This window comes from Cyprinodon variegatus, unplaced genomic scaffold (genome assembly GCF_000732505.1).
Source record: "Cyprinodon variegatus isolate N-32 unplaced genomic scaffold, C_variegatus-1.0 Scaffold869, whole genome shotgun sequence".
Taxonomy (NCBI): Eukaryota; Metazoa; Chordata; class Actinopteri; order Cyprinodontiformes; family Cyprinodontidae; genus Cyprinodon; species Cyprinodon variegatus.
Window position 1 is genome coordinate 272,761 of NW_015151322.1, and position 11,579 is coordinate 284,339.

The 11,579-nt window shown below is 41.3% G+C and overlaps 1 protein-coding gene across 5 annotated transcripts in view; it reads left to right on the plus strand.

Annotated features, from left to right (window-relative positions):
- The window catches only part of LOC107099426 (glioma tumor suppressor candidate region gene 1 protein-like), a 21,181-nt gene extending 9,679 nt beyond the window's left edge, over nucleotides 1-11,502 (plus strand). For 4 of the 5 annotated variants that reach the window (XM_015397520.1, XM_015397522.1, XM_015397518.1 and 1 more), the window contains 8 exons: nucleotides 2,000-2,233; nucleotides 2,746-3,283; nucleotides 3,372-3,508; nucleotides 3,614-3,675; nucleotides 3,925-4,073; nucleotides 4,163-4,257; nucleotides 5,458-5,560; nucleotides 7,121-11,502. In XM_015397520.1, coding sequence (XP_015253006.1) covers nucleotides 2,000-2,233; nucleotides 2,746-3,283; nucleotides 3,372-3,508; nucleotides 3,614-3,675; nucleotides 3,925-4,073; nucleotides 4,163-4,257; nucleotides 5,458-5,560; nucleotides 7,121-7,842 — 2,040 coding nt within the window. In that variant the 3' untranslated portion in view covers nucleotides 7,843-11,502. The remainder of the gene's footprint in view (nucleotides 1-1,999; nucleotides 2,234-2,745; nucleotides 3,284-3,371; nucleotides 3,509-3,613; nucleotides 3,676-3,924; nucleotides 4,074-4,162; nucleotides 4,258-5,457; nucleotides 5,561-7,120) is intronic. The other variant, XM_015397521.1, reaches the window with a different exon arrangement.
- The last annotated feature ends 77 nt before the right edge of the window (nucleotides 11,503-11,579 follow it).

The window sequence follows — 11,579 nt, forward strand, 5'->3', positions numbered from 1 at the left end:
TATATATATATATATATATATATATATATATATATATATATATAAACTGCTCCTCACCCAATGCGGGTGGTCTCCCTTTTCCCTCCAAGCTCAGCTCCTCTACCAGAGGCCTGGGAGCTTGAGGGTTCTGCACAGTATCTTTGCTGTTCCCAGAACTGCACTTTTCTGGGCTGAGATGTCTGATGCATTTCCAGGGATCTGCTGTAACCACTCCTCAAAGTTTTGGGGTCAATACCCCGAGTGCCCCAATGACCATGGGTACCACTGATGCCTTGACCTTCCAGGTGTTCTTCAGCTCTTCTCTGATTCCTTTATTCTGATGTTACAGTCACTTGGTGTTGTTATGTCAACCACAATGGCTTTTCTCTGCTTTTGTCCTCCACCACAATGTCTGGTTGGTTTTCCATGACGGAGTCTCTGGCACCTCATCTTCTGTTCCCCATTGTCTGAGACATTCACTGAGCGCATCATCTGTTGGAGCCTTGTCTTTGATGTACTTATGGATCTTGGATGTTTCATCCTGTATAGTGGCTCTCACACTCACCAGTCCTCAGCCTCCTCCCTTTTGACAGTCTCAAGGTGCTGGATTTGGGGTATCCAGTGCCCTCCATGCATGGTTAGGAGCTTTCGTATCTTAACATCTGTGGCCTGTATCTCACCCTTTGTAGAGCTTATTATTCCTGCTGGGAATCTGAGTACTGGTAGAGCATAGCTATTTAGTGCCAGAGACTTATTCTTGTCTTTGAGCTGACTCATTAGGACTTGCCTCACTTGTTGGAGGTATTAGGCCGTAGCCACTTTCCTTGTCACCTCTTCGAGGAGGCCATTTCATTATGGGATTATGAGGTACTTGTAACTGTCCTTGATGTCTGCTATTGTTCTTCTGGGAGTGAGACCCCCTCTGTGTGGACTACCTTACCGCTCTTAGTCACCATCCGACCACATTTTCTCTAGTCCAAATTACATCCTGATGTCTTTCCGGATGGTATGGATCAATGAGTCGATATCTCACTCATTCTTAGCGTACAGCTTGATATCATCCATGTAGACAAGGTGATGGCTCCGTTCCTTAGTCGGTATCCCTAGCCAGTGTTGCTGATTATTTGGCTGAGGGGGTTCAGGCCTATGCACAACAGCAGTGGAAACAACAAATCTCCTTGGTTTATGCCACATTTGACGGAGACTTGTGCAAGTGTCGTGCCATTGGTCTCAAGGGTGGTTTTCCACAACCTCATTAAGTTTGCAATATAGGCTCTAAGGGTCTATATGTAATGCATATAGACATATGGAATGCATATATATATATATATATATATATGCATTCCAATCACAATAGTGAAGGTGTGATGCTTTACGCTAGTTTTATTGCCACAGCAATGACACTCCTCAGTCTAAAACAAGGCAGACAGCACTATGAGGATCGCACTCTTTGATTTTTCCAGTGCATTTAACATGACTCAGTCTGACTTACTTTGTGTGAAACTCCAACAGACTATTGTGGAGGCATCAACAATTGCCTGGATGAATACCTACCTGAAAAACAGACCACAGTTTGTTAGACTGAAGCTGTCTAATTCAGTAGTCCGCAGCACAGGAGCAACACAGGGGACAGTACTCTCGCCGTTGCTTTTTACTCTGTACAGAGTCCGGAATTTGATCCTGAATGTCAACAAAACAAGGGAGATGATTGTAGATTTCAGAAGAAACAGGAAAAGGTTGAATTCTGTTATGTTGAATCCTTCATTAAGAGCCAGACCTCTATAGAAGATCAGTTATTTTCAGTTGCAGCTTTTAACATTTACAACAGCGGATTAAAAATAACAATAAGGACTTACAAGATTAATTTATGAATTAATCTCAAAACCAGAACATTTTGTTTTCTGAGTCATAAGATGATTGTTTATTCTTTCCCAAAATGAAAGAACTATTTCTAAAAATGTTTTGCTAGTGATGCTAATCCAGTCGAGTGTTGTCTTGACTGTAGTGTGTCTCCCTGCAGCCCTTTGGACACGTCGTCCAGCATGTCTCAGTGCAGTCCAACTCTGCAGGGCTGCAGTCCTCTCCTCCTCCTGTAGTCGCAGTGTTACAACCCCATCCTGAGCCTCCTCTTGCTCCTGAAGCCGCTGTGGAGATGCCCAAACTCCTGATGCCCACAGCAGACCTCAAACACATGGTGGAAGAGGTCACCCACTCCATGAGTCAGAGCCAGGCCTTTATGCAGCACATGCCACAGGTCAGTGCATGTGAGGTCTTATGCACATTCCTTCTCTCTGACGTGTTGTACGGTACTTTAATGTTAGTGTTTTAGGGAGATCCGTGTGACACACCAGCAAAAAGAGGATCACAAAGTAGAAGAGAAGGAATATTAAACATGTCAGTGCTTTCTCTGCTAACTTTCCAGACTTGAGGACCAGTTTATTGTTGTAAAAATGTTTCAATCTCTGTCAGAAGAATTTGAAGAAAAAGAAATGAGAAATATATGAGAAAACCTAAAAGTTGCACTCAGAACCTTTTTTTTTATTATTAAAACAGCACATTTTCCTTTACAAAACATGTTATTTGCTTGCAAGACCAATGGAACAAAATTCACTCCATACATGCCCCCAGCCCCCACTTAAAATTTTAAACATTACGGTAGATGATGTATAACAAAAATGGAGAAGTAGAACAGCTTTGTTCAAAGCAGAGTTTAATGTCTAATAGAAAGGTTGGCCTAAATGATGCTCTGATGTTCTCCACCCACAGCAGGAGGCTCTTGGTTCTCCCATTCCTTCTGAACTACTGGTTGCAGCCCTCCCCGCTGTACCCATTGATCCCCTCGCCTCCCCGGTTGGCAGCGACAGAGAGAACCAACCCCAGCCTGGTGCTGCATCTGAACCGGATCCTAATGTCGTCTCGGCCGAGCGTGGTGAACTTTCTCCACATCCTTCTGACCCTGGGGACACAGCTCTCCCCTGCTCCCCATCTCTGGTTCAGGAAGCAGTGAGACCAGCATCTGTAACTTTCTCCCCTCCAGCCGGGCCTCAGACTTCAGCTTCCCAGCCCCTCATGGAGGCCCAAGTCCAGTACCAAGCCCCCCATCAGCACCAGGTCCCACAGAACTTATTTGCTGAGGCGCAGGCAAATGTTCCTCCGTCTGCCCCCCAGCCTCAGTCTACGAACGCCACTCCAGCCCACAGCAGTCCGTCCCCTCTGCATGTCAGCATCTCTGTGCCTCAGCAGCAGACTGCACATCTCTCTAAAGAGGGAGACGAGTCTGCTGTCCAACAGCACACACAAAACAGTGAGTTCAACTACAGCTGATTAGGAACCTGTATAATGGTTTCCTCCAATAGTAGCTCCACCGTAATCATCTTTGTGTCTTTTCCCAGAGCCCACAGCTGCCTTGGAGAGTGAGACCTTTACTCTCAATGTGCATCCACCCTCACCTGCAGATCAGGGGGCTGGAGTTCCCAGGCATCCTGTTCAATGCGGACCCTTCCAGGGGAGCCAGAAAACCAGCCAAAAGGTTCCACATATTATTTGGCACGATGCAGCTATTAACGCTTAATTATTTTACCTAAAACTCAAGCTTGAGTCCAGTTTTTCCTATTATAATTGATGTGTCCATCAGTTGGCAGGTAATCTGGAGCTGCAGAGGGAGGAGAGGCTCACACCAGCAATGCGCAGACACAGGTAAGAGGTTCAAGTAAATGTCAATTAAAATCGAAGGTTAAGGTTTATAGTCTTTATTGAAGAAATCATTTTGTTGCTCAGTTATTGCTTTCTGTCTTCTTTCCTGTTTAGTCAAGTGTGTTAAAGAGCCAAACAAAGCATCAAAACGTTTAAGAATAAAAGCTTTCTTGGTTCTTCCACTGCAAAACTAACCGTTAACTTCCCAGTCATCGCACCGGTTTTAGTTGAGAACTGTCCTGCTTTCGTTAGATTCCAGCAGCAGCTTTGTTTGGACCATGGAGCTGTTCAGAACCCGATCACACGGCCGGCATTCACCTCTCTGAAAGACGCTGTCAGATGCCTCCTGCCGTACCACACCTGTGCCGGTCACCTGCCCACTCAAGATGACTTCAATACAGGTTTACACGCATCGTTTGATAATTTAAGTCTGAAAATCTAACAAATCTGTGTGAATATGATGTAGAATTAAATGCCTCCCTCTTAACAGTCGACCAGGAGTTTGACACTGTGTCCGGTTTCCTGCTGAAACGCACCAAGGATATGGTCAACAAATACAGGCAGCTACTGGTAAAGGAAACCCAGGTGAGACATTTCACATTTTCTATGTCTATTTAGTTAGAATAACCAAAGAACAGAAGGTTTATTTCCAAAAGCTCTGTGAGCAGACTGCATGTTTTTGCTTTCTAGATACTGGGGTGTATTTAGTTATCTTGTGGCTTAAAAAAAAAGTTTCTGCTTACTTAAACTTTTAGCTTTCATACTTTCTTTTTCATCCAACAACTTTAACTGCAACCAGTTGTCACCTAAATAAGAATATAAAATGCAGATGTGTGTAAATCAATGTCACTATAAACAGCAGTTCTTCAAAGGCCTAGAATAGTTGTCATAGCTGTTATTAGTGAATATTAGCGTATATCCTTAATATAAGAAACCAGGCAAGGGAGGTATTAGTCAGAGAGGTAGCCACAGATATCCGCAACTCAAATGGGGAAATCTGTTTAGATCAGGGATTTTTAAACTGTCTGTAGGACCCATTGACCTGCATGTTTTAAATGAGTCTCTGCTCCAGCACACCTGCATCAAATAACTGCAATCCTTTCTTAGCAGCAACCATGGGCTGCAGGGACCTGCCAGTCCCCCATTTATTTAAACCAGGAGTATGGAGGCATGGAAATACCTAAAACATGCAGGACAGTGGTCTGAGTTTGAAAACCATTGGTTTAGAGGACAAACAGTAGTTGTGCACAAATCTGACCGTGTTTTGCCCAACTGGATGGGCATCTGTAACAAGGTGTATTGACTTTTACTGGACTGCTTCTGCAGCACAAACAGAGTGCAGATCTAGTAAACAAAATCCCACAATCCCCAGTGCTCTTATACATAGTCCAGCCCTAAAACCAATTTGGAGTCTGTGGCAAGAGCCCAGAAGTTCCCAAAGGCTGTTCAGAATGAAGATGGACTGAATGAAAAAACATCATTAATGTCGATATGTGCAAACGTATCCTTTAATTACAGTAAATGATGAGAGGCTGAGTGCAAAACAATTTTTTTAGGTTTTAAATTGTAAGCAAATTTTCCCTTCACCACTTGGCACTTGTTTCAGCTCTAATTCATTCTAATCTATTACATAAAATCCCAATGAAATAAACAGACATTTGTGTTTTATAAAGAGGGTTACAACTTGAGCAAGGCTTTGACTCATTATTTATATTAGAACAGAGGCTAACTCACACCTCAGGCCTGTTTCTCAGTGTCTGACTACGTCTGACCTGGTCTTCACAGCAGGAGAGTCCGTCAGCAGAGATGGTGATGCTGGAGCGTCTCTTCCTCCAGGCTGAGAGGTACGCGTTAGCAGAGGAGAGGCGGCGGGCTCGCAAAGATCCAGGTCAGTGTTTCACCAGGGGGAGCAAGTATCACTACAAGGAGTGTGAGAACATTTAATATGACTCAGGAAAGTGATTGAATGAGTGCCTCTTTTCTTTTCTTAGACAATTGAAGTGGTACCTCAGGGCACTGCACTTAACCTCTATATTTGTTCCAGCAGAACTCCCAGGAGTGAATGACTGATTAAGATGTTTAAATGTAGAGCGGGGTCGTCTGAAGAGGGCGGCCTGATGATTGAAAATTATATGTGAGAAGTTGAAGGCAAATTAAAGCTGTATTTATGTTAATTAAGAACCTGAATGAAGGAAGGGGACTCTTGATAGCTGTTAAATGTCAGGCCTGGCCGCTGTTAAACTCTGGAGCCCCTTAGAGAATGTCATTAATCTGAAATCTCATTTATAATCTCAGTTAATGAAGACATTCTCATGTATTGGATTATATTTATCACAGTGGATGTCTAAATGTATAAGCATCAACATTTGATTGATGTTTTTTCTATAGTTTTATTTACAAAATTATTTAACTTTTAAAGGAAGGTAGATTACTGCCCTGTGAGGGCATTTGCATTGTTTTATCGTGGTCATTTTGTCATGTTAAATTCCTCAACTTTATTTGATACTATTGGGATTTTACGTGATAGACCGACAGAAAAGTGGGAAATTTATCATTGATTACTATTTAGCTTTTATTAGTCTGACAAGTACCCTTATCTAGAACCTCTAGGATCAACTTCCCTGTCCTTTCTAAGCAAAACTCCTCCCTCAGCAAAATAATGAAGTCTGATAAATGACATTCAAATTTACTATTGTGACTTAACATGTGAAAAGATCCAAGGGGTAAGCATGCACCGGCAACACCCCAAGCAGGACTAAAGCATGGAAAGAGGCAAGACTAAGACAAGAGGCGAGACAGAGAAGCCTGAAAACGCAGCATAGGAAGATCAAAAGATGATGGAGATTTTAGAAAGGCAAGAGAGACAAAGGCAATTAAACTAAAACAAAGCACTTTGCGATTATTTCAGGACAATTGCCATAATCATGCTAAACCTGCCTGTTGGTTATTTTTAGCACCTAACTTCTTTTTTAGGTAGCCAAATATTAAAGTGAACCCCTGACTATAGAGCACTCGTTCAAAACGGACAAATAACTACAAGCAAGTTAAAAAGATAAACCAGATGACTCTGAAAAGAGTATGGAGATCCAGATAAATGTTGCAACTTCATGCAGGCAAAATTAGCGGAGGTGGAGGATAATAACAATAAAAATTGATAATAATAATTGAACTTTATTAATCTCACATTGGAGAAATTGACCTCTGCCTTTAACCCATCCCCCTGGGGAGCAGTGGGCTGCCATCGTTGGGCGCCCGGGGAGCAGTGCAGGGTTAAGGGTCTTGCTCAGAGACCCAGAGTGGCAGTCTGTGGGAGTGGGGCTCAAAACTCAGAACCTCAGGATTCCAAGCTCTATGCCCTAACTATGCCACTCCCGTCTCTGGAGACTGCAGATGAAGCAACAAAATAACTAACCACAGTGTCCTATCCCTCCATTTTTCTTTCTAACAGAAACATTTATGACAGTTTTGGCGACGTCAGCGTCTTCCCCTCACAGTGCCCAGTCCTCTGGCCTTTCTCACGTACACTCATCAAGCAGCCCTTCCTCCCCTCCAGCCTGGGCACGACTGACCGAAAGACCCCCGGGACTGAAGACGTATCGTTCCAGCTCACGTGGAGCTCTGAGACTGACCATCAAGCAGGAGTCAGGTTCTCGCAAAGTGATCCACAACTCGGCCTGCGATCCGGGACTCAAGCGGGACCACACAGGGCAGCTGACCAACGGCGGTGGAAGTGTAAATGAGCGTCACCTGCAGGCAACCAATGGCGCCACTCGGCGTCACCAATATGGAGAGGAAATGTCAGATGGAGTTCTTAGCTGTAACACTGGAGAACAGGTCCAACAGACAGCAGCCGAATCCCAAACAAAACCTCCGATTCCCCTTCCGATGACAGAACCAGAGGATGTTTGCTTTGAGATTGCCACTAGGGACATCGGCGCCCCAAAACTGAAATGCTACAGACTGGATGTGTCCCCTCAGCCAGAGCAGCACTTAAGCCCGGCGTCCCTGCCTTTCCAAGAGGACAACATCCTCAGCGAACATCTACAGAGTGCCATAGACAGTATATTGGAGCTCCAGCGCCTGCAGGGGCCCTCCACTGCCCCGAGCAGGGGAGCATCAGGCCCTTCACTGGACCAGCCTGTCACCAGCATCCTAGAGGGACACCTGTGAGGTAATCCGAAAGGGCCCAATAAAAAGATGTTAATGAGGATGTTGCTTGAACTAATTGTGTGAAGGGAGATAATAATGAATAGGCACTATAAAGAGATGCATACCAGACAACAGCACTATCTATAGTCCAATAGATGTTAGATACTTCATTTTTGATGTACGTTTGTGGAAAAAAAAAATCTATTTGAATAGGAGCTATATCGTTTCAGTGGTAGTTAAGTCCTACAGAGGTTTACGACACTGGTGTAACCGTCATCAGCATATAGTATATAAGTAATAGTGAGGATAATAAAACACGGAGTAGGCTGAGATTATTCAATAGTTTTTTATTATAAGATTTTTTTTAAAACTGTGAAGCTTTTTTTTTTTTTTTTTTTTTTTGCATAGTGCCAATCTTCCAGGGTATTTATTTTGATACTTTGTGCCAATTGTGTTTTGCATTGAGAAATGCAGCGAATGTGTGAGGGGTGCATGCGTTCTTGTTTGAATTAGTTTGCGTGGATTCCGATGAGTGTGTGCGTGGTAGTGCATCGGATCATGTGACGGGATGAAAGACACAAAAATATCCCATGTGCGCCGTCATCCTGGCTTGATGAATGGAACTCCAAAGATTTTGTGACTTGCTACATTCTAAATACACCAGCAAACGTCCATGTCATGTCTCTTCCCGCAAACTAGAGTCTGTACTCGTTGAAATAGCAAAAGACATTATAAAAAAAAGAGGCCGATGGGGCATAGAAACACATTAGGCAGTTGTGTTTTGTTGCTATTTTTAGAAGTTTTGACCATTTCTGAAGTCAAACTGTGACATACTGCTACCGTAGTTTAAATGCCACTTTTAGAGACAAACAGTTTCCCCTACTGTGTGAATGAACATGCAAGCAATAATAGGTTAGGGTTGTTAGGAGCTGCAGTGATGCAGGAAGAGTAAGGAGCCTGTTTAATAGCTGGGATTGGGTGAAAGCAAAGATTATTTTGCAGAAATGAGAGATGCTTTAAAGTCATGAAGGCCTTTGCTGTTTTGAAAATATTGACTCAAGGGCTTAAGGTTGGCTTATCAGCATCGATGACCATAAAAAATGTTCAGTTTTGGAATGAAATACACCAAAACTAGTGGAAAATCCTGAGTTTGAGCCTCCCTGCATCATTAGCCTTTAACCAAAAACACGACAGATCATCTGCTACACTTCCATTTTATTTAGGCAATTGTTGATTTTTGCAGCTTCTTATGTTATTGTGACAATCTGTTCGCCCATATGAAAACGTGAATTCTGTTGCTATCCATCTTTAAATTTGTGCAAAATATTTGCTGTAAGTGAATTTTTTTGCTAGAAGATCAAAATTTGAAATGTAAAAACTGCAAAAATATTGTTCTAACATGTTGGAAAGGCAGAAATTAAGCTTAGGGTTTTAATGTATGGAGCAAATTTTGTGTCTTTATTTTGCAAATGCTTGAAAAACTATTCTAGCAATGATAATTTTTAAAGACTGATCCATATATATATATTTTTTAAATTTACCTGATGGTTGCAGATTTTGCTAATAGAGACTTAAGATCTGTAGTTGCATCACAGATCAAAACTATTTGTCTAAGCAATAAGCACAACATCTCGATTGTGTTCCATTTCGTTTGAAAGGCAAAATGACAAATCTTGAAATGATTAGATGTTTATCCTTTAATGTATAACTGTAATAACATTAATTTGCTATAGCAGTGGTAGAAATAATTCTTTGAAATAAAAAAAAAAGCAGAATCTCTATTTTCAGATTATTGTTCAGATGTCTCAGGAGTTTTGATTTCAGATATTTGTTACAATATAATGACACAAAATTTGTTCCATACATTTAGGGGTTAAGACATGTATTGGAAATATTTTTAAAATGGACCCCATATGAAATAGGGTGTTTAACTTAAAGTATTCTCTGATCTCAGTGTTGGGAAACGAGAGCATCCAGAATTTTGGGCCAACTTGCTAATGTTTTTTTTTTTGTGAGTCTTTTTTTGTGTGTTTAAATAGTCTTTTGTCACATTGAGCAAAAGGAGTTTTAATATGCAGTAATTTAGTGTTGAAACTAAATGTTCTAGTGTCTGTGGAGACATGGAAGATCCATGAGACATGTCTGTATGCTATTGCTAAAGGTACGGCTGGCAGGAGTCAGCTCGCCTGCTTGGGGGATCTTAAGGGCAATTGGCTGCAAGTTTACAGTTTAGATAATCTAAAACTTAAAAGTGACTTTAAAAAGTATTTACACCCTTGAACCTTTTTAGATTACGCCCAAAATAATTGTCTTGATCTGGAAGTATTTGCATATCCGTATAAGAAAAAAGCTCAAGCTGGATTTTAACTTTCTCATTCATGCATATATTTTGATACTAACCAGTCTACTTTATAATGGTTTTATTTCTTGAAGTTAGTTCTGATATTTAATCTGATACTTTGTCAAAATGTTCCAGTTAACTCTCACTATGTTCCCTCCACTGTTGCCATTTTTTCAGCAAGGAAAGTCACTAGGTGACATTTTCTAATTTATAAATTATTCAATAATTTACCTGAACTCAAACTATATAAATCAGTATTTATCAAATTCAGCTTTAAGGCAGTTAACATAGGGGCATACAGTGGCTGATACTGTTTAGGAATTAATGCAGGGAGGGTCTATTTTAGTGCAAGTTTCAAAAAACAGAAAAAAACACTTCAAATATATTTACATCCTTGCTTTTTAATACAGGGAGGATCAATTGAAGCTTTGGGCATATGCGAGTCATCTTTGATATGGTAAACCGACAGCATACATGGTTAGGTGCCGACTGTCACCGCTTTGGAGGGTGGAGGGGCTCGCAGCAGCACTCACTTCTTCCTGTAGACCATAAACTCTATGGCAATATTTGCTTTAAAGCTGTTGCTCACAGAAAAGTCACTAAAGTGGTCTGAAGAGTCAGAGTTGGCAACATTGCTTTACTTTCCCTGTTGGAAAGCATCGCCACAGCATACTTCTGCCACCACCATGTTTCATTATATGAGGTTTTCCCAAAGAGGTTCCTTCCTTTTTGCCATTATCAGGCAATCAGATATTCTGACTTAAAAAAAAAAGTTCAGTGGGTTATACTGTTGCAAGTCACTATAGTTAAAATTCAGCAAAGAGGGGGCTTTTTTTTTTAATTAACAGACATGTTGGATCCTCTAACGTCTCCACCAAGTTTCAGCAAAAATGCAGTAAAAAGATGTCAGTGTCTTTCACAACAGATTGCACTCTGTCACTGCTGAACTTATTTAAGGGGAAATCATTTATTTATCTTGTGCTAAGTACTTCCCAAAGTTCTCCTTTATAATTAAGTTCTTATAGAAGCGCAACATGGACAGAGTCCCCTTGAATGAAGCAGCCTCATGTGCCATGTTTTTGTTTTTCCTCTGCAGTGTCTGTCTAACGCTGCCCTTTAGATACTTAGCTTGTCTGGATCATCCGATAAAATAATTCTGCATGTTGAGCCATTTTATTTGTAATTGTGCTTTATTCAGCGTTTGAACTGTGAAACCAGGGGAGCTCATAACTTTACACAATTTCAAACAAAAACATTCGACTAGCAGATTGTTCTGATGCCAAAATCAAGAGGCCTTAATTCAACAGAACTAGATTGTAAAAAATAAATGCTGATAAAAAGAAAAAAAAAAAAAAAAAACACTAGAGGGTTCAACTAAAGACTCCTTTGACCTGAAACGAGTCATTCATATAAGAAA